The sequence below is a fragment of the Thunnus albacares genome, chromosome 20 (genome assembly GCF_914725855.1).
Source record: "Thunnus albacares chromosome 20, fThuAlb1.1, whole genome shotgun sequence".
NCBI classification, from domain to species: Eukaryota; Metazoa; Chordata; class Actinopteri; order Scombriformes; family Scombridae; genus Thunnus; species Thunnus albacares.
In genome coordinates, this window is record NC_058125.1 from 14,097,067 (window position 1) to 14,117,700 (window position 20,634).

Below are 20,634 nucleotides of genomic sequence, written 5' to 3' on the forward strand. Positions count from 1 at the left end.
CCCCAGAGGCTCATCCAGCTTTGGAGCCTCTAAGATCTCTGCACGATATATGACTAAGAACGAGCACTGTCGCAGCTAAGCTCAAGGTTTCATAAGTTCACTCTCTGTCTCTGTCTAACCTTCATGTAAACAAAACAAGTGTGAATAAGAGATAAGGTGTACCATTTTTGTGCGTGTGCTATACTATATTCATATTGAAAGAAATCTCTCCATAAATTCCTTTATTTGCTTACACATATTACATCTCATGACACGTACATACAGTAGAGGTCATTTCATATGTCAGATAATAGGTTTCTAATGTCTGAATGACAGTTGATGGGTAAGTAAAAAGTATGCAGTGCGTTATTTGGTATCTCACAAAGCAAGGGGCCCTTTTTCTTACTGAAGTCAGAACTAGTGGTGTCACCATTCATATAAAATGTGCACAGCAGGACTTTTAACAATGTGGTAAATTCATGGTAAAATCATTTAAGTATATCATTTGAGGTGATTGAGTCAATGTATTTGCACAGTTCTGACTGCAGTGATCACTACAGCTCCTCCTCACTTCACCTCAAGAAGCAGAGAAGGAGTAGCCAGGTAGTCCTAAAGCCATTCTGATAGGATTATGTGCCTTTGATTGATGCCCCATTGATTAGAGGAGATGACATTGTGTAACAGGAAGTTGAGAAGTTTGGGGAGGGACAATGCTTAAAGTGTTTCAGAAATTGCAGGGGGGGGGGGGGGGTTGCACTGTCAACTCAAATGCCTGATCAGATCAAGTTTAGTTCAGGTTTACATTGAGATCTATTGTGGCAGATATTCAGACTGAGTTGACATCATTCAGTCAGCAGTTATTGCACGATTGATCTCACTGTTGCATCAGTGAAGAGAGAAGCAGAGGACTTTGGCCTGTAGAGTCATATGATCAATGATGCTACAGCTGCATCTGCCACATTACAAACACACGTCGTCTGCACATACATATGATAAGGCTTTTGTAGCCTGCTTTACCTACTCTGTAAGAAGGGTATTTAAAGTCTAAAGCTGCGCGGATCTCAAGCGCTGGCTGACAATCAAATCTTCTTACAGGAGAGGTAGATCTACTGTATACTGTCTGATCGACTGCAACTCCTGCCCCCGCAAAAGAAGCAAAGCTTACTTTGACATCCTTTATATCCATTTTATGCTTTAGTTATTCTTACAATAAGTTTACACAATTTACATTTCACAATTTCTATATCATAAACTATATACATGTGAAATTGTGTACATTTAAAAGAAGTACATTTTGTGAATTGATATGGAATTGTAAGTTTGCTCTAAATATTGGTGTAAATATTATATGTATATATATATAATACAATTTTTTAGGTTATTTTTCCAGGTTGCACATATTCAACACATTTTCTGTGATTTTAGCATGCGTTTGCTCACAGATTCAGAACGTCCTCTCTCAAAGCTTGTCTCCATCCTGACTCAAGTACAAAATTCTTAAAGAATCCAAAAAATATATATATGTAAATAGATAGATTGCATATCAAAATAAATATACCCTCACACAACTGATCAGCGCCTTTTGAGGTAAGAGAACATCAGCCCTTGTTGGTTGAGCATTGTCACTCGTTGTAGTATCTAGGCTTCAAGTTTCTTTTTTGACATTAACATATCCTTCAGGTTCAAGGAGTTCATTTCTCAACTCACTAAGTGGTACCCATGCTACTTTAGCATCATTTTTAACCTCTTCCGCTTGATGTCATTAAGTACAAAGTTACGTTGTTATTGTCCCTGCCTGCCCCCCATTCATGGCCTGCCACCGTCAAAACAGCAGCAGCTAAGTGCATTGTGCAACCTACAGTACAAGATAATGTGTGCTAACTGACTGCCAATAGGAACACTGTCTGAAAACTTTTGCTTTGGCATGTGTAAACCCCACCTGCAGCACATGCAGCACCCTTTTTCAGCTATGTTAGTATTTGTATTTCAACTTTACTTTTGCTTACAGCTTTTATATTTATCCAACCATTCTTTCAAACCATACACATCAGCAGTATTTATATTATTGCTATACTGAAAGGAAATATTGTTGTCCATGTATGTATTGCTTTCAAATGTCCATGGCTGTGTTGTCACAAGCAGAGGAAGGAGGAAGTTTCAAAAACATCACATCTTCAGAGTCGGCTTCTCTTGCAGTCAGAGTCCCCGCATTATTCTCGATGATGTTTCTGACTCTTCCCTCCTTGGATGCTGGTTAGGCTGGCCTAATCCAGACTGGACTGCAGACCAGACCCAACTACACTAGACTAAAGTAGGCTAGACTGGACCAAACAGGGACTGGTTGGACAGTACCAGAGCGGACAAGCACCTAACCAGAAAGAACTACACTGGTGTAGATCAGACCAGATCAAGCTAGCCTAGTCAAGGTCCAACTAGATGATTCGTCTGACTGGAAAAGGCTAGAGTACCCTAGATTAGTTGTAACCAGATTGCACCCGCCCAGATCCAAGCAACAAAGAAATTTAGCAGATGATGCAGGTTTTTGACTTCCCCACTTCACCTCCGCCAGCTGGAGAAACAAAAGAAAGAAGGGTATGTTAATGTGAGATGATTCAACACTGAACACTTCATCATCTGGGATATACACAGATCTATAGATCCATTCAACCATGTTTTCTACCTTTTTTGGCTTCCTCTTCTTCCAGTTTCTTCTTCTCATCCTCGATGGCCTTCATCTTTGCATTGTATACCTCAGCCAGCTCGTTCCAGTGTGACCTGTTGTTGTTCAGGCCGTCGAACATGGGTGTGATCTCTTTGTGGAACCTGGAGAACTCCTGACAAATGAAGGAAAACATACTGAATTTATGTATCTATTACTCATATTTGTGGGGGCACTTAAAGATGAAAAACGTAAAAGAAGGATGATTTCTGTCATTGCGATTTCATGGTATCTCTCTTAGACTGCCTGACATATGTTCATTGTTATGGATGTAGCCTATGTGTGCCGTCTTGTCCAAATACCATCCTGACTGACAAACAGCTTGCTGACATTCCTGTTGGGGGCCAGCTGGGTTCAACAGGTTCATCTCTCAACATCCTGATATCCAGCCTTAGATAGTTGAAGCTACAACAACAACTCTGGTTCTTCAATCCTTACACCCCTGTCAGACTGTGGGTGTGCCTAAATTTCAACAGATACAGATGAACTGTTGCAACACGGAGCATAGGCCAGACTCCCTTTGCAAAAAAACTAATAAACAAATGTCTTTAAACTATTACTTCCCCTTCATTGTTTATAATATCTGTACTAGTGTTTTTTCGTAGGAAAAATGGCGCAACAGTACGGTGTGAAAGCTTACCTTGTATACAAATGAGCACACAAAGTCAATGAAACCGCACTGCATCTTGGGCAGCTGTTCAGCACAGTTTCTGTCCATCATGGGCTGAGAGAGACGGAGAGAGGGGAGAGTTTTAAGTTGAGATAAAGATAAACAGTTGTCCAAATTCCTGAGAAAAATTACGTGAAGGGAAGAGAAGAAGAACCCTTACAATTGGTTGTTGGTCCAAAACAGATCTCTCCAAATCTCCCTGTTCCCAGAATTCAGCAGCAACCATCAGAGCCACCTGGAGACACACAGACAAATGCACAGACAGCGGAATAAAGAATGAGACAAGGAAATTAAGGTGTAATAAAGGGAGGTAATGAGTGCAGATAAGTAGCAAAAAATAAGCTTGACCCCATTTTACTCTCAATGTTCAGTATTTATGCAGGATCAGGTTGGGAACTCTCCTGTCAGTTATAAATATGAAGCTTGTTTTTTACATTCAGTAAAGCTGAACATTTTGACCTGAGGGGAATCTGATCCATTGTTAAAGTAACAATACAATTGCCTATTGTACCCACTTTATTTAAAAAAAAAAAAATATTGCTGCCTTATACATATATTTAAATTATTGAGCTAAGTCTTGTCAGACTGTAGCTTGAATTAAGCGTATTTCAAGCTGAGGAAAAACAGGATACTGTAAATGCAATTTGTAAAACACAACCTCTGTAATATTTGCTCCTGCGCTTACTGTGTTTTTGCTTCTTGCAAGCTTCCCCATATATTTCTAAATGACCACATGTGAAGGCAGTGAAGGCCACCCACCTTGCTCTGTACCTCCCAGGGTTTGGTGATAGCTGACAGGTCACAACCTGTCATCATCATGGCCCTGGAGGTGAGAGACAGACAGTCAGGAAAGGGAAGATGCTACTGAAGCTGATGATTTGCAGTATGACAGTACTTGCTGTATGACTACTAAAATAGTTATTTGGTGATAGAATATCAATTATGTAAGCCCTGTATATATCAAATACATACAGTGAAGCATGGTGTATATACAGTCATTTCTTAATTTCTAAAATGTCATGTATATATATTATATATATATGTATAAATATATTTTTAAAATAAACCAGACCAGCATTTCTTGAACCACTGTGTTGTTTTCTGCTAGCGTGAGATACATACATGACAATTTCCTTCCTGATGGGGTTGTTGGCAATATAGGACTGGGCCTCTTTCTCATCTGTCATCGGCTCTGTGGCGTTCACAATGTTTTGGAACATGGTTCTCTTTCTGTGTGGGCACAAACAGGCAGACAGTGAGCCAAAGTCAGTCAGTCAAAATAACTCATAAGCAAATACACAAATTGATTCCATGAGACCCACTGAGTCAGTCATCTCAAGAGAAGGACAGACAAACATTGAGTGGTTAGAGTATTTCAGACAACGCACTTGAAGTAAAGGGCCAGATCAGTGGCGATGATGCAGACATCAAACAAGTGCTGCACGTTCTCAAACTGACGCTTCTGAAGGTTGCAGAAGATGTTCAGGCTCTGCAAGAGACAATGAAAACTGGTCAAAATGTGTTTCCTTTGTATTTAATAAGACTAATATTTAACTTCTCAACCAATGACGTGTCATACCTCTTCAGCCATGAGCGTCTTGCTGTACTCCAAGTGGTGCCTCTCCATGATGGAAGAGCCGTGAAGTTTGGCCAGAGGATGTGCGCTCCTACGGACAAAAAACGAGGAGAGTGAGGAAGATCAATTTACGTGCAGGTCACACACAAGCACACACAGAATGAAACGTTTCAACTTGCTTTGTCTGGTAGAGATTGTTGGTTCCTCTGTGGTCGATATCATGGCAGAAAGCAGCAGCAACCATGGCAAAGGCATCTAGATCAGAGTAGTACTTCCTCAGCTTCCCTGTCTATATGGAGAAGAGACAAATCATGGATTATTTTGTGCAGACATGTGTTAGTGTGGTGTAGATTGTGACCTATACCTATAAAAATGTACACAATGTAATGTTATGCTCATTAGAAGCCTTTTTAAAATACTTAAATACTCATTTAAAGGATATTAAAGCTCTGTTATGCTGTCATTGTAAATACTTAATGTGGACTATATTCCACTGTATTGGTGCAATTCTCAATTTGCTTTGTGAAGGGACAAAACATGTTATAGGCCTATATGAGTGGTTTACACACATTCTCGTAAGACTCAATGGTCTGTTAAACTGTTACCACTCTGAAAAAATATGTGTATGAAAGGAGAGAAATTTAGCTAGCACAGCTAGGAAGATTTATTTATAAGCTTTAGGTCAGTGTTGTGTAGTGAGCTGTAGGTGTTGGGCTGTACAGTAGAAACAGCTGATGTTGTTAGTGCATTACCTGCAGCAGGCAGAACATGGTGTGGCCTACGTTGAAGCCGTGCCTCCAGTTGTGGTAGGTGATGTCACGGTAACCCTTCCTCACCGTGTACATCCACCTGGTTAGCGTCTGAGTGGACGAGTGAGAGAGCAGAGACAGAAGGGGAGGATGGGAAAGGAAGTGAGACGAATAGAATATTTTATCATGAGGAGAGTTCAGATGAGGCCACGATGCAGTCCGATGTGGCCATGTTTTTAAAAAGTGCGCTTTTGTCCCAGTGCCCAAGGAAACCCACCACTGAGTATCACCCATATTTCTACCAACAGCACGGCATGCTTCGAGAGGCCAATTAAGGAAAACATCTACTTCTCTCCCACACAAAATAGACCCATGGCAATTTACCCATCACCCCAACTGATTCACAGATATGAACTTTCTGCATCCCTGAGGCGCATTGTTTCTTTCTGTTCCTCACATATTTTAAAACACCCACATTTCAAAAAAGAACTGGTTCCAAATGATTTTTACAAGTAATTCACTGCAGGGTTATCTTATGGCAAGGACAGAAAATGATAAAGAGCCAATTAAAAATGTGATTTCACTGTGATTTTAAATTATTGGTATATTGATAAACCTGTTTTTATAATTAAAATAAATACTGAATAAAATCACAGATTTTTAGGGGGGAATAATGAATGAAGGAGATATTCCCCCAGATCCTATGGACTGTTTGCACCGCCAGGCTCACTGAAATCTCAGAATGCTGAGTACGTGACTCACCTCGGCGGGAACTTTGAACTTTTCCACAACTCCAAGCTCAAAGAACATGCGAATGCCGGCCTTGATGAGGCCATGCTCTGAAACGGGGAAGTCGCTGAAGGAGAACAGGTACAGGCTTTCTCCGTCGACATTATCGGCCACCGGGCAGGTTGCTCTCTGAATAAAAACACAAAGCACAAAGAAGACATTCATGAACCAATCAATGCTACAAAAGCACAGATGAATGCATGATTAAAATGTCAGAGAATTAAGTGACAGGCTTAAGAATTTTTAAAAAAGCACTATTTAACATTTTTCAGGGGAATTTAATTTGATTTGGGAATTAGGCTCCCAATATTCCAAATGATATTAAATGAATGAAGTACTAAATATGCAAATTTCTAATCTTATTCATTTATTTATGCATTTATTTGGTTTGCCTGTGACTGAGTGAGTAAAGTAATAATCCTTTGTATCGTTTCATTTCAAGTTTTTGCCCTGAAGATTCAAACAAAGCTTACCAATAGTTTGTACATCTCTTTCTGGTCACAGTCCTCAGGTTCTGCGTCAAACTTCTCTTTGGTGTTCTGGTTAGAAAAGAGAGAACAGAACATTTGTAATGACATTTACATTCTTCCCATGAATGTGCTGCCATCATCAAGAGCAATTTACAACAACTGAGTCAGCTTGAATTCCTATGGATTGGCAACAAAAAGCAGAAAATACAATAATATGTTCATCATGATTATATATTGATTGTGTTTTCAGACTTCACTTCAACTTTACAAGGTTGCTCCAAGCAGCAACCTTGTAAACTGTTAGTTGTCAAGTGCTTAAATGATCCACCAGGCCTTCTATTAGTCCTCTAATAGTTTAGCTAATAGCTTTTAGAGGATTGCTATTCAATATGCTATTCACAGTGCATTAACCTTTGATTGCTTTTAATTCCTGCTTGAGTGGCCTCTTGAGCAAAAGTCAAAGGTAGGCTTCTGGAGAAAAAGATGTGGTGGAAATACTGACCAGAATGGACTGCAGCTCATCTTTTGTGCATCTGGTCTGGTACATGAGCATCTCCTGAGCGATGTCTTTCCTCCATTCCATACGGTTCAGCCTGTCGTGGGTGTCACAAACTAGCACCGACCATCCCAGGAACTGTGTCAGGGCCTGGAGCATACACATTGAGTGAATGAGTGAGTGACTGGATAAGAAATAATAATATAACTTACAAACTTAGACAGAGTAAGAGAGAGAGAGATGATGATGAAAGACACAAAAGAACAAACAGTGAATTTATTTCCTGTTGGACATTTTTTGGAATTATTTATAGATACTTGTCTTCGCCTAAGACATGGATGGCACCCCAGCAAACTACATACAGTATTTTTAAGTCTAATGGACGTTTTCTTCATTAATATGCAAATTTGTGCTGCAAAATGCTCCAAAATCAGAACAAATATTTGCCTTCATAGAGGAAACCTGTGGTGCAGAGTGTTGACAAGAGTGCGTCTACAACAGTGAGACACAGAATACTTGGTGCTCACCTCAGTGATCTGTTCATCATGTTCATCAAATGGCTTGCCGTCTTTTCTGTTGAAGAACGTGGCAATGCCCACAATTTCTTCCTTCTTGTTGACAATGGGCAGCGACAAGACATTCTTGATGAGAAAACCCGTCTCATCCACAGCCTCTTTCTGAAAGACATTAGAATCGAATGCTTCAAGATGGCATCATGTAAAATCTTCAAAATGTACAGGGAAGATCGGAATATACCTGTATGTCAAAATCTGTATAACAGATTGTATGATTTGTATTCCACTGAGCGCATATGTGGAATCGGCTATGTAGTGCATACCAAGGTGTATGTACATTGGATTGTGTGTGTCTGATGTGTGGACAGAAAATTTAATGGACTGTAAAAGTCTGCTCACCTGGAAAGTGAAGTAGTCATCTGCAGCCACGTTCATCATGTTGCAAATCTGTAGACAGTCGCAGGAAATAAATGTGGGTCATCATGAAAATTCATTACTTCGTATATTTTACAAATTACTGCTATTTCTAATTAATCTTAATGATTTTTTAAAATCTAAATATGTTTTCTCCCTTTTATTGTTGTAACTTGCGTTTAAAATTACTTTGCATTGCAGTATGTTCATGTTTGCGGTGCAGTAAAATTCATAAATTGTTATAAGGTTATAATAGATGAAAATTATTATAGTAAAGCTTTTTATCCACATATATATACCACATAGGATATGTGGCATCCCATAGGATATGTGGTGTATCACGTAGGATATGTGGTATATCACATTACGGTATATACAGTCCACTAGATACCATCCTGTTACCTGCATATAGATACAGTTGGATGAGTTTTTGGACAAAAACTGAGGTACACTGAGGTGCCTGAATGTGTATTTCAAGCTCTATCACATTGCACTGAATGTGTCCCTTCACCCTGTGTTTCATTACATTCTTACTGTATGTTTCTACATTCATTGTTGATATGTCTCTGTGGCTGTTCCACAAGTCAGTTCCCCTCCATTTTCATTCCTTTACTGTCCTAATGCTTCTGATAATGAATTGCCCTGCAGCAGCTGTGAGACACTTACAAAGCCATTTTCTGCAACGTAGGTTGGTAGTCCACTAACTAGAGCCCAGTGATCTGCGGGTGGACCACTGAAAGAGTGTGAAAAAGAGAGGAACATACAGAGCTGTGTCAGCAGGTTGTTCCCTGAGAGGCATGTTAAACAGTGCTGAATCTCATGCAGATGTTCCCTCTACAGAAACTCCACTTTCAATTCAAAGCCAGTGCTTCATGTTAGTACCGGAGCCAAATAACACTCTACAGACTCTCAGAATTGTCTGTGATACAAATGGCGGATAAATGCAGAGTTAAAGCATGAAGGTGGACAAGCATGAATTCCTTATGTGTTTTAAAAAATATAGGATGCCTACACTTTCTTAACTATGATAAATGGACTTTAAATGTAGTTTGTTTGACAGAAAGAGAAATCAAAACCTAAGTTATGACATTCATTCAGAAATAAGTCATTTATTTTACAGTATGCTGTATTTTGTTTTGTATCATATTTGTTCGAGTAGATTTGTTCATAGCATGTATAATATATAATGCTGCTCACGGTATGACTTTGATTTCTTCTTTGCCTTCCAGGAGGTAGTCAATGATCTTGTAAAAGATGACTTCCTAAATAAAAAGCAGAGGCCCGTTAGAAATGATTGATCGCCTTCCCACTATAGAAAGAATATAGAAAAGTGAAGATAGTAACATTTAAAGTGACACATGTAACCAAATATGGTTTCATGAGAAAAATGGGTGTGTTACCCTGCCGTCTGGTGTTTTTGGTCCTTTATAGGGTTCCACATCTCCCAGTTTCACTGGCCATTCATCATAGAATTCCTTGAGGGAAAAAAACATAGATAATAATAGTTTTAGGTTATTTATGCCTGCAGTTGTAAATGTAATTGATTCAATCCTGTCTCTAAAATCTAATATATTCTGTAAGACCAACCTTCTCTTTGGTCATGTCCAGCAGGCCAACTGAGTATCGTTCGCAATTTAGATAGATCCTTACAGTGTAGAGAGCTTTGTGGAACTGTCTCTCAATGTCTGTCAACTCTTCAAACACTTTACTGGCTGACCAAAGCAGCACCTAGCCAGAGAAACAGGAGGGAAGGCAAGGAATTATTTGTCGGGTTATGGTGTACAGTACGAGCTCTGTTGGTACCTGAGCTAAGTATCTGACAGAAGAGACACCTGACCCATTCTCATGTCACTTTCCAAACTCAAATGATAATTAGAGCTTGTTTTTTGTTTTTTTTTAAAATAGCATCAGTTCAGTTTACCTGACTCCTTCTCGACTCCACATTGAACATGTAGGCTGTGTGGTACTGCAGGGTGATGACTTGAGCAAAGTTCATGTACTTGTGGAAGAGCTGAGGACCAAATCAGATTAGAGGTTTCATCAATACACAACAAGAGATTCAAGACTGTGGCACATGTGAACTTTCTTTGAGACGTACAGATCAGCTAAATTTCCCTCAGGAAATATGTGACTTGTCATATAATAGCCTATAACTGAACTCAGGAATAATATGATAGGTGTATGTAGTAGTATGGAGTATGTAACCTCAGAGTGTTGCACAGATATGATGAGATTTAGTTTTGTGTCGGACACATCAGTAAATATTGAATTATTTTAAACTTCATAAAGTCATTTAAATCCAAATTTGGTTCATCTTTACATAGATTACACATTTTCTGTACATATATTTACATATATATATACATTTCATACAATCTTTCAGTCTTTAAAGGCTGGTACAATTTCACTACTCTGGGGATTACCAAATCTTTTCACAACCAGATAAGGTAAAGTGAAAAATATGTGTCTGTTGAGTAAGAACTGAGTCTATTTTTCTTAGATCTTGAACTGTTTACATCTTGCAGATGCAAGATTTGCATCTGATAGAGATAATATGTAAAGAAAAAGAGAAGTAAACAACCTAGTAAGTCATTATCTTGCTGTTTATATACATGACAGAGAGAGTACAGCAATGTCAGACATTATAATGCATCTTTAGCAGATAAAGCCTTTGCCCTGTGCATCATTTCCACCAATCATCTCTTTATATTCTTCTCTACATTACGCTGTAAATAAGAATCAAGCTCAATTGTGGCTGTAAAAGCATAATTTCCATCTGAGCCAGCTCATTCTATATGGAACTGTGCCTCAGTGTGAGTAGTGGTGATTTTTCTCTGATATAGTCTACAGAGATCATTTTCAGAGTTAAATCATTAGACTTCTTTTTAAGTCGCATGCTCAAAAGCAGCAACACTAAGTCGGTCAGGTCTGATTGGCTCCTGCTGACATAATGGGATTTTTTTTGCACCCTACTGGTGAGATGTAATTACAGAAATAATCTTTATTTAGAAGCAGTTTTCAAATGACAGAGAATAGGCTCCTTAAGACTAGCAGAAAATTAACTGTGGATCTGATCAGGAGCTACAAAGAGAAGTTATATTTTAGCTGTTACTTGAGACAAAAAAGACATAATACATAATAAATACACTCAGAGTCCCAATTTCTGATACTATAAGGGTCAAAATCCTTGTGCCTTGTGGAAAACACTACCCTGTTCCCCAGCTGACTCAGTAAGTCAAATGTACATGTGTGTATTCTTACCGCCTCGTCCTCTGGAGTGAAACTAGCTTCTCCTATTTTGTTTAGTGCCATGACAACTCCAATGCATTCTTTTTCAGCAATCATGGGAAAAGTGAGCATGCATTTGGTCGTGTATCCGGTCTGTTTGTCCACAAAGTCACAGAACTTTTTATTCTGTGTCGAGAGAAAAAGAAAACATCACATCAGGTCTGGTTAAAGGTGGATATACAACATCACACGCATACAATTACGCTATTAATTTAATACGATGCAGTTCAGTGTTGTTATACATACATACTAAACTCATCAACTGCCTGTCACATTTAAAGATTACAATGCATAATGCATCTAACACTGACCTCCTTACAAATAAGTTAGTCTGGTCTTCGTTTTTAATATATAAACTATGATTAGGCCTAGTGGCTTAGTCAGTCATCAGCATTCCACTATTTAATAACATTCAGGCAACATTAGCATTTGTCAGTGGACAAGATGGGCCAGTAATAATCATATTCTTTGATGACATTTTTGAGCGATTGCTGCAAAATCTAATAGGGATGGTGGATTTAGACAACAATAATATCACAGTTATCATAATTATGATATCTGCAGCATTTAACTGATGCCCACCCCATTAGTATGTAGAAGAATATTAAACTACATTGTTCCATTTCCTGTTATCATTTATTTTGACAAATTGTGTATCATTTTTATATTGCTTGGTAACTTTATGTTCATTTTATTAAGTCAAGTGAATATTAACAAATGTGGTGGTAATTTCTTAATCTGACCAAATTTGAAAACCTAACGCTGTGCACACATTTAGGAAAATAAACTATAGATCTACTTCTGACAGATTTAGGGACAGACTTGCCAATCACTTTCAAAAACATATACAAATGTGGAATTTAAGTTTTTAAAATAGTAATTTGAACTATTTACTGTGCAGAGACAGGGACACCTCTGTATATTACTTTTTCATAGCTTCAGGGGCACGCGCACACAACTTTCCAGCTTCGCGCGGGCATTTACTTCTCACCTGTGAGATGTCAGGGACATTCTGTGGCTTTTTGGACTGCGCGGTGAAACCGACAACGCCCATGTCTAATGGAAACACAATTTCACTCTGCGGATCGACCAAGTTCGCCTCGTATTTGGATGTTGGAGTCACGTCAAAGAGGCAAGTGGAGAGCTCAGGTATTCCGTTTCTCGACCGGGACATGTAATAACTGAGCCTGTCGGCCTGTATGATCATGGCAACTCTTTGCAAAACTTTGTGAAGGGACTTCTCCATGCAATCCACTTTTTGCATCTCCTGGACCAGCTCGAAGATGATGGCGGCCTCTTGCACCGAGTTAATATCCTTGAAGGAAGCGGTGTCTTTGACATCGACAGGTGCGGAAAACGCGGCGGACAAGGCTTCCGCGCGCAACTTCTTATCAAAGTATTCTTTGGCGAACTGTGGGTTGTTCTCCAGGTATTTCTCCACACTATCCTTGTCTGCCATTTTGAACTCTACTTTTGTATTCCAGTCGTCTTCCTTACAAAAGCATCACCTGCGGGCAAATTTATATATATAAAAAAAAGCAGAGAGGGAAGATGCGCTGTGGCCTACAGGGTCGGCTGGATCAGTGGCATCCGGTTGTGCAGACGCGCATTCTCCTCCACGGTCCCCGATGGAGTCACTAACGCATCCCGACGGTAAACAGGACAGAGTGCGGCTTAGAGGCTGAAAGGATCAAAGTGGCCGCTAATTAATGTGACGTCATGACATTAAAACCCCTGCTCTAAGCGCCCTTAACCCGCAAATCCCAACGCTGATCATTTTATATCGGGCAATCCTCCCCATCTGAGGGAGGACTCAGGAGAGAGTGAGACTGCTGTCAGGTCAAATATCAGGTTTGTGATCAGAACAGTGATGAAATAATGGAGAGGTGAAGAATTAAGAAAGACAAAAAAGGAGGAAATAACTGAAGAAATAGTCCCTGTCCTCATCCATGAAACTACACACTGTGACAATACAGCCATTCGCTGCTAAGTAGGCTACAGCTCTGGAGCTGAGGAGGTCTGTGTACGGGTAAAGGGCAACTCAAGAGCCTTGGGTCTGTCAGGTCTAGGTCTTCTCTAAGCCAGTCAAATGGGCTCACACCAGTAGCCTAATTTTAGAACCTAACATTTAATGTGTCATCTCTGGTTTTAACTCATTAATTAACCAATTAGAGACATGATATCAGCCTTCCTTGCCTTAAGTAACCGGTTAAGTGCCTTGCATTACAGAGGCATTACCTCTGTTCTATCCTTGTTGTTTGCTACAGCAAAGGAAGTACTTAAATAGTGTTGGCTTCAGTGATCATGTTCAGAGCCATAACCATAGTCTATCTGACTCTCTAAATGAGCTGGCAAGCCTACCTGTGCTCTCTAATGAAATCGCCATCATTATGTAGGTATCAGTCCCAGAACTGGATATTGGCCAATTAGTGGGGCTTGGATGTCTGAGAACAAGGCCCTAAACAAAGATGGCTGGCTATTATTAACTGAGTGCACTGTTTGGTTAGCTGCTGGCAGACTGGCAAGACAAGGAGTTCCCCACTATTTTCTGCTGTGAGGATTAAGGCGAGCTTATCAAGGGATGGATGTGAGGCATTGTGGTGGAAAAATTAGAGCAGCTTCTATTTCACAGTGGGAGAAACTGGTAGGGTGTGAGAGAGGAAAGACAGGCAGGAGGAGGCCAAATGTAACATAACATTATGTACTGCACCAGTATATTGCTTTCTAACTGAAAGGTGTTGCTTATAACGTCCTTCTCAAGAGATACTAATTTAAACAAGTGTGTTATTTTTAAGGCATTAACAAAACTATGCACTAAAATAAAGTGATTTTAGTTCATTTTGTGTGTTTTCGGGTAGTGGCCTTAAACCTGCATTAACATATTTTTTGGGTCATTTGGGTTTAGCGGAAACAAGCTGCAAACACAACACTGTCATATCATCATCTTTTAAGTTGATATATAGAAACTTGTTAGCAAACAGTTGCTTATTTACACATCCAGCAATTACGGAGCAAGATCATTTATTTGGAGTCTTGTTTCTGTCCAACTGGTGAACATAAGCCCAATATTCACTCTTCTTTAGCTCTGTTTTTGGTCCGTATCAACTCCTGAGGGAAACATCTGTCTCTTCAGCTGCTTCACTTTGTTCACCAGATAGTGGCTTACTGTGTCTGTTTGCCATTTGGTGCTGAGCAGGTAGCGTGCAGTGGGGTTTTTAGAGCTTTTTTTTCGTAAAACAGCTGCCTGCTCTGGAACCAAACAGCAAAGTTGCAGGTCAGACAGTTAAACAATGAGCTGAAACTTGCCATAAAGCTCCGTAAAGCTGAGGAGAATCGCAGTCGGGTGAAAATTTTCAGTAGGTTCATCACTATGAGCGTAGTCCTCTGACATTACACACAGCCATTTCATACATTGTTAATATAAAAAAATGATTAAAGCTGCTTTAAAGACCATCATCAGGTGACTGACTGAGAGCGACAGAATGGGACCATAAAGCAGAAAAACTGCCCCAGTAATGTCAGGTACACAGCAATATTCAAAAAGTTTGCTAACATTAAATAATAGCAGCCACCATAGGCTGCTGGTCATACCAGACCAGGCAAAGCTGTGTTACCAAAACCCATCGGTGGTCTGAACTGAGCTTATAATGAATTCAACTTTTCATTCGTAAGAGGAACTATGTGATATTTTGTCTTGCATAGTTGCAAAGTCTCGCTTTAACATCTGGTCAGAGACAAGCTTCTCAAATTTAACCTTGTTTACAGTTTATCTGCTTTTTAATAGTAATTTAAAACTTAATTCACAAGTAAACGGCCTTAAGTGATGTAATTTACTTGGTGCAGCCTCCACAATGCGAAACCTTAATCCAATATCACTTTATTGCAATCCAATACAACTGACCTTCACAAAATACTCTTTGGGAGGCTTGTTGATTCAACTTTTTGGTACTTTAGGTTGGAGGTGGTGTTGGTGTTGGATTGGATTGCATTATATTCATGTGGGTGGACAAAACACTCAGTTTACCCAAAACTCAGCTAAATGCACTTTTTTCCATGTTGTGCCCTCTTAGCCTCCTCAAAACTTGGATGGAAACAGTGTATTTAGCTAGAAGGTCTTTTGCCCAATCCCCAATTTTACAGGGGATCATTTGGGATTTTGACTTACTTAAGTTTCAATACCCCAAAACAAAAAACTGCTTTAAGCACGCCATTACCATCTACCAATATACTGCCCGAAATGTAGCATAGAAAAACCTTAAAGTGTAACTTATATCACCACTTGGCCAGTCCTCATGATTATGAAATGTTGCACTGCCTCTGGCCAAATTCCAGCCACTATTATTTCTACTGATGAAATGAGTGATTGCGCTGTTTTTTCAACTGGCCAGGCCTTTGGTTATGTAAGCTGCAGATGTTTGGCAGTGGCTCTTTTATTCAGCCGAGGCCTCGGAGGACTGGTTACATGATCTCAGTGCAAAACAACTGCATTGATTTATAAAAATCTGCCACAGTAGATTTAAGTTAGATGAAATACAGACCTGTGTCAGGGAGTAGTGTGTTGGTATTTCTTTTGACTTGCTTGCACAGTGAGTGGTGTTAATTTGAATTGTGCCTGCAACAGCGAGATGAAACAAATCAGAAAACTGACAAAAAACTATTTGAATCTGGTCACGTTTTTTAATTTTTTTTTTTTTTCCAATAGTAAATAAAAAGGCAGTTTAATACATGAGATTAGATCAATATGGGAGCCATTTGCTTTAACTTAGTATCCAGAATTCAGGAATTAACTTGACTGACATGGATTAGTCCCAGATTTATAATATAAAAGAATATCCATGCCAGATAAACTCGTGTTTATTGATTCATGTTAATGATTTAAAAGATGTGTGCAGGTTTCATGCAACATTATTTCATGTTCTGAGTCTGAATGCTCTCTCTCCCTCCCTCCCCGAGCCTCTCCTTGGCTGGGCTTTTGTCAACACACATACAAAACTGCATCCACACACAAGCATTCCATGCTAAACTCACACATTATCTTGTCATCATTGACTGATGTTTGAAACACTAGACTTTGTGCCCAGAAAAGATGTGATTACCTCTCTTTCACATTGATTGTTTTCTGTCGAGAGTGGACTTTAACACTCTGTCCACCGTTTATACAAAAACAGTACTGGGAGTCTCTTGACAGCATAATCAGGTGAAATAATATGGAAGCTGCCAGGAAACACACTTTAACGTTTGTTTTGCTAAAACATGCATTTAGTGGAATCCAGCCACATGGAAAAGGGGGTTCAGTCCATGAAGGCAAAAACATTTCATGTAGATTTACGATCTTAAAGTGTAGGTTTGTTCCTGTGCACACTGAGTAAAAAATGTTGAGTTATAACTTTTGGCACTCAGGCTATAACTTTTTTTGCAGACAAAGAGTACAACTCAATACCTCTGCCTGTATGTGTGTTTATATCATGTAAAGTGACACGTGTTTTTGTATCTACACATTAATTGTATAGCTTATTCCAGATGGTGCATTTGGCATCGCTAGTGGTTGCTTTCATAAGACCAAGAAAGTCTCAGAAGTTCCAACATGACAAACACATTTCTTAAGGGGGGGATGGAGGGGTGGTCGGCCAAATGTGCAGAACACACAAATCAATAGGACTGGGGCCTGCAGTTATGTAAATGTTTGTCCAATGGAAGGCAAGCTAGCTGTGGGGAGAGCAGGGGAGGTTCAGGTCTCCAGAAGTCATTATGCAACAGCAGCCAACTGTATATAAGGCCAAACCTGACAGAAAGGATCTCTGTGAGCTGCCCACTTCTTTTTGGTAACAAGGTATGCATTGACAGCGGGACTGTGTTTTTGTGTTTTAATTTTGAAACTGAGCATTTGAAGCGAATGACTGGTGCTTTTGTAAAAGATAACTTTTTATTTAAACTGTTTTTATTCCTTTAATCGACTAGTTTTTGGTACCACTGAGTACTTTTTTTATATTGAGTCATTAGTTAGTAACCACATAGGGAAATATTTTAAGGAATTTTATTACACTCCGCCTCAGTTGACTTGAGTGGAAATTAACTTGCAGTGTGACTTTTCCCTCCTTTATTCCTTCTTTCCTCTGAGGCAGAATGCTGCGGTACGTTGTAGCCCTCTGTCTCCTGGCTTTGGCCTGGGCACAGGACTGCCAGGTGGCCAACTTCCAGGTCATGCAGGACTTTGACAGGTCCAGGGTGAGTATAAAGCGGTGTATTACATTCTATGATCATATCTATATTTGCTGTGTGGTATTATCTTTGTGTAATACTAACTAGACTGCAGGTCTAAGATTTCTCACAAGCTTTTTCAGAAAGAAAAATCTCTGTAGTCCTGCTTCCACTTTGAATATTTTTTGCTTTCACTTATGATGAAAAACAGTGATGTGTGAAGTGGACTGATGTGGACTTCTCTCTCATAGTATGCAGGGACATGGTATGCCGTAGCAAAGAAGGACCCAGAGGGTTTGTTCTTAATTGACAACATCGTGGCTCAGTTTATTGTCGGAGAAGATGGCAAAATGACCGCCACAGCTAAGGGCAGAGTCATCATTCTCAAGTGAGTTCAGTTCTGTCCTTGCGAAGGCTCACCTTTCCTCCACTTGTGCACTTTTAAACCATATTCTCTTTGTCCCCTCCATTTTGTCCCACATCTTTCATAACGTCCTCCTCTCTCTTTGACCTCTAGCAACTGGGAAATGTGTGCTGACATGCTTGCCACCTTTGAAGAGACCCCTGACCCTGCCAAGTTCAGGATGAAGTACTGGGGAGTTTCATCCTACCTGCAAACTGGAAGTAAGTTGGGGAACTATCAAACCATTTAAATGGACCAGACAAGAAAGTCAAGCCAAACACAGTGTGAACAGGCACCTTCTAAGCAGCTTTTGGTATTGTCAGTCTGGAGTCACTGCTATTATACCCAAATATGTATATTATTTGATACATCAGAGACAGCCTGTTAAACCTCTCTTTTGTTTGTCAATCCGTTCCTTCGGTTTAAAAATCTGTGTGCACAGATTTCTACGTCAGTATTTTTTTCCCTGCCTCACCTCTGTAGTTGACTGTCAGATGTCTGTTGATTTAACTGAATCATCAACTGCAGCACTCGGTCCTCTGTGACCCTGCCCCTGGAAAATCAATCGACCCAGATGTTCACTAAGAGGGGGGGTCAAAGTGTCCTTTTAAGCTAATCTCTTTATGATATAACATTAAGGTTAAGTGTAGTGGTAAATTATTGTAGTTTCATCAAATTTAAGGGAAAAGCAAATAATTCATAGGTTGGCATGTAATCTCTAAAATACCACTATGATCCCAGAGCTGATCCAAACTGTTGTGTACTTAAGTGCACTTACATTTTAGGTATTAAAAGTAGTATTGACCATAATATCCACTCTTGCTTGATTCTGAGACATAAAGTGACTCAGTGACTATTTGTAGCCCACTCCAGTTTTAAATGGTTCACAAATAGTCCAAGGATGGTTTGGAAAACTCTCCCACCTCCCACCTCACACCTCCCCTTCTCTCTTCTCCTTCCGCTCTCAGATGATGACCACTGGGTGATTGACACCGACTACGATAACTACGCCATCCACTACTCCTGCAGACTAATAGATGCTGATGGCACTTGCCTGGACAGCTACTCCTTTATCTTCTCCCGTCATCCGACCGGTCTGAGGGCGGAGGACCAGCGCATTGTCACCCAGAAGAAGATGGATCTCTGCCTGCTGGGCAAATACAGACGCGTCGCACACAACGGTGAGTTGAATTCGGCTGAGAGGTCATGATGTATTGATCTGCTCATTTTGTGGGTTCATGTCGTTCAATAAGACCAAGTGAATGATTGACTGAATTAAGTTGTGTAAGTCCTTGTGATCTGACTGATAAGATAGACATCAATCAGACATGCCGATCAGCAATGAAACCTTAATATAACTGTTTACATTTGAACTTATATCACTAAAACAGTAAAATATTGTAGTTTTTATAGATTTTACATGTGTCAGGATCATCATATGTTTGTGTTGTCATGCTCATGTCTGTTCTCTTTTCATTGCAGGCTTCTGCGAGACCAGTTGATCTATTTACACTCAGGAACTTTCTTTGTGTGGCACCCACCAACAGGACTCTGTGCCCCTCTGCTGGTCTTGGTCCAGAGCTCCTTCTTCTTTGTCTCCCCTTCTGTCTCTGTCTGTCTAAACAGAGAAAGCAGCCCATTCTTCTTTAGAAATAAACAAAAAATGGCAATCTGTAGACTCACATTCATATGACTATACTGTAAATAGAAGGGAAAGCTGACTGTTTATGTTTCTAAATTCTTCCATTAGTGAAGTGGGTTAATATGTTAGTCTTATCCTAAACAACTGTCATGTATTGTGTTTTCTAATAGGAGCTTCAGTGTAGAGTAAAACAACTTCTCACCATTTTACAATTCCTGATGGAAACTAGGGGAACTTGCTTTCTTGTTTCATCGAGGAAACAAGACATATCAGATCACTGAAAAACTTTAGGCCAACATGACAAGTAATCAGTTGTGAAGATGAAGCTGAACTTTCAGCAGTGCTGCAGCTCTGGAGTGTAACCACCATGTTTACTAAAAAAAAAAAAAAACAGATTCCCATGTCACTGGCTTTGCCTTTACACTGAAGATACAGTATTTTGTAGCACAAAAGTAGATATTGTTAATAAACCTTAATACATACATATTAAGTCATGTGCTATACAGACATAGCAGTTTGGTTGTTTCTTGATTTTATGATGTATACTTGATCCAGTTTTTCAAATAAAACATTCATACCATGTTGGCTCATTCACTTTTTGACTGTCTTGAAATATTTATCTGTATTCCTGGATTGCAAATAGTGAATTGATGCTGTTTCTTTTGGATTTAGTCACTCAAAATACACGAGGAATTTTATCTTTTATCATTGTGCAAATAGGTTTAA

The 20,634-nt window shown here is 39.6% G+C and overlaps 2 protein-coding genes across 2 annotated transcripts; one reads left to right on the top strand and one right to left on the bottom strand.

Annotated features, from left to right (window-relative positions):
• Nucleotides 1-204: 204 nt before the first annotated feature.
• Nucleotides 205-13,515, bottom strand: pde6c (phosphodiesterase 6C, cGMP-specific, cone, alpha prime). The gene is made up of 22 exons (XM_044338679.1): nt 12,657-13,515; nt 11,639-11,791; nt 10,299-10,388; nt 9,965-10,105; nt 9,778-9,852; nt 9,575-9,639; nt 9,044-9,110; nt 8,363-8,410; nt 7,976-8,125; nt 7,455-7,598; nt 6,956-7,021; nt 6,456-6,611; nt 5,697-5,804; nt 5,124-5,233; nt 4,948-5,035; nt 4,757-4,857; nt 4,491-4,598; nt 4,128-4,191; nt 3,529-3,603; nt 3,339-3,422; nt 2,660-2,813; nt 205-2,548 (listed from the first exon to the last, which is right to left on the bottom strand). Exons 1-22 carry the CDS (start codon nt 13,122-13,124, stop codon nt 2,502-2,504), a joined length of 2,562 nt encoding a protein of 853 aa, XP_044194614.1. The 5' UTR covers nt 13,125-13,515; the 3' UTR covers nt 205-2,501.
• A 3,874-nt stretch (nt 13,516-17,389) lies between these two features.
• On the top strand, nt 17,390-20,488 carry rbp4 (retinol binding protein 4, plasma). Its single transcript, XM_044338474.1, has 6 exons — nt 17,390-17,495; nt 17,788-17,890; nt 18,115-18,251; nt 18,381-18,487; nt 19,235-19,447; nt 19,749-20,488. The coding sequence occupies exons 2-6, from the start codon at nt 17,789-17,791 to the stop codon at nt 19,766-19,768; spliced, it is 579 nt and encodes a 192-aa protein (XP_044194409.1). The 5' UTR covers nt 17,390-17,495; nt 17,788; the 3' UTR covers nt 19,769-20,488.
• Nucleotides 20,489-20,634: the final 146 nt, after the last annotated feature.

Bases quoted from the DNA above. Each gene is read 5' to 3' on its own strand.
- pde6c (XM_044338679.1), bottom strand. From the start codon at position 13,124: ATGGCAGACAAGGATAGTGTGGAGAAATACCTGGAGAACAACCCACAG. The intron at 10,389-11,638 runs GTAAGAATACAC...TTTGGTCCTCAG, and splicing joins TCACTCCAGAGGACGAGGCG to CTCTTCCACAAGTACATGAA. The intron at 8,411-9,043 runs GTAAGTGTCTCA...GACTGTCTACAG, and splicing joins ACGTTGCAGAAAATGGCTTT to ATTTGCAACATGATGAACGT.
- rbp4 (XM_044338474.1), top strand. From the start codon at position 17,789: ATGCTGCGGTACGTTGTAGCCCTCTGTCTCCTGGCTTTGGCCTGGGCA. The intron at 18,252-18,380 runs GTGAGTTCAGTT...TTTGACCTCTAG, and splicing joins GGCAGAGTCATCATTCTCAA to CAACTGGGAAATGTGTGCTG. The intron at 19,448-19,748 runs GTGAGTTGAATT...TTTTCATTGCAG, and splicing joins CAGACGCGTCGCACACAACG to GCTTCTGCGAGACCAGTTGA.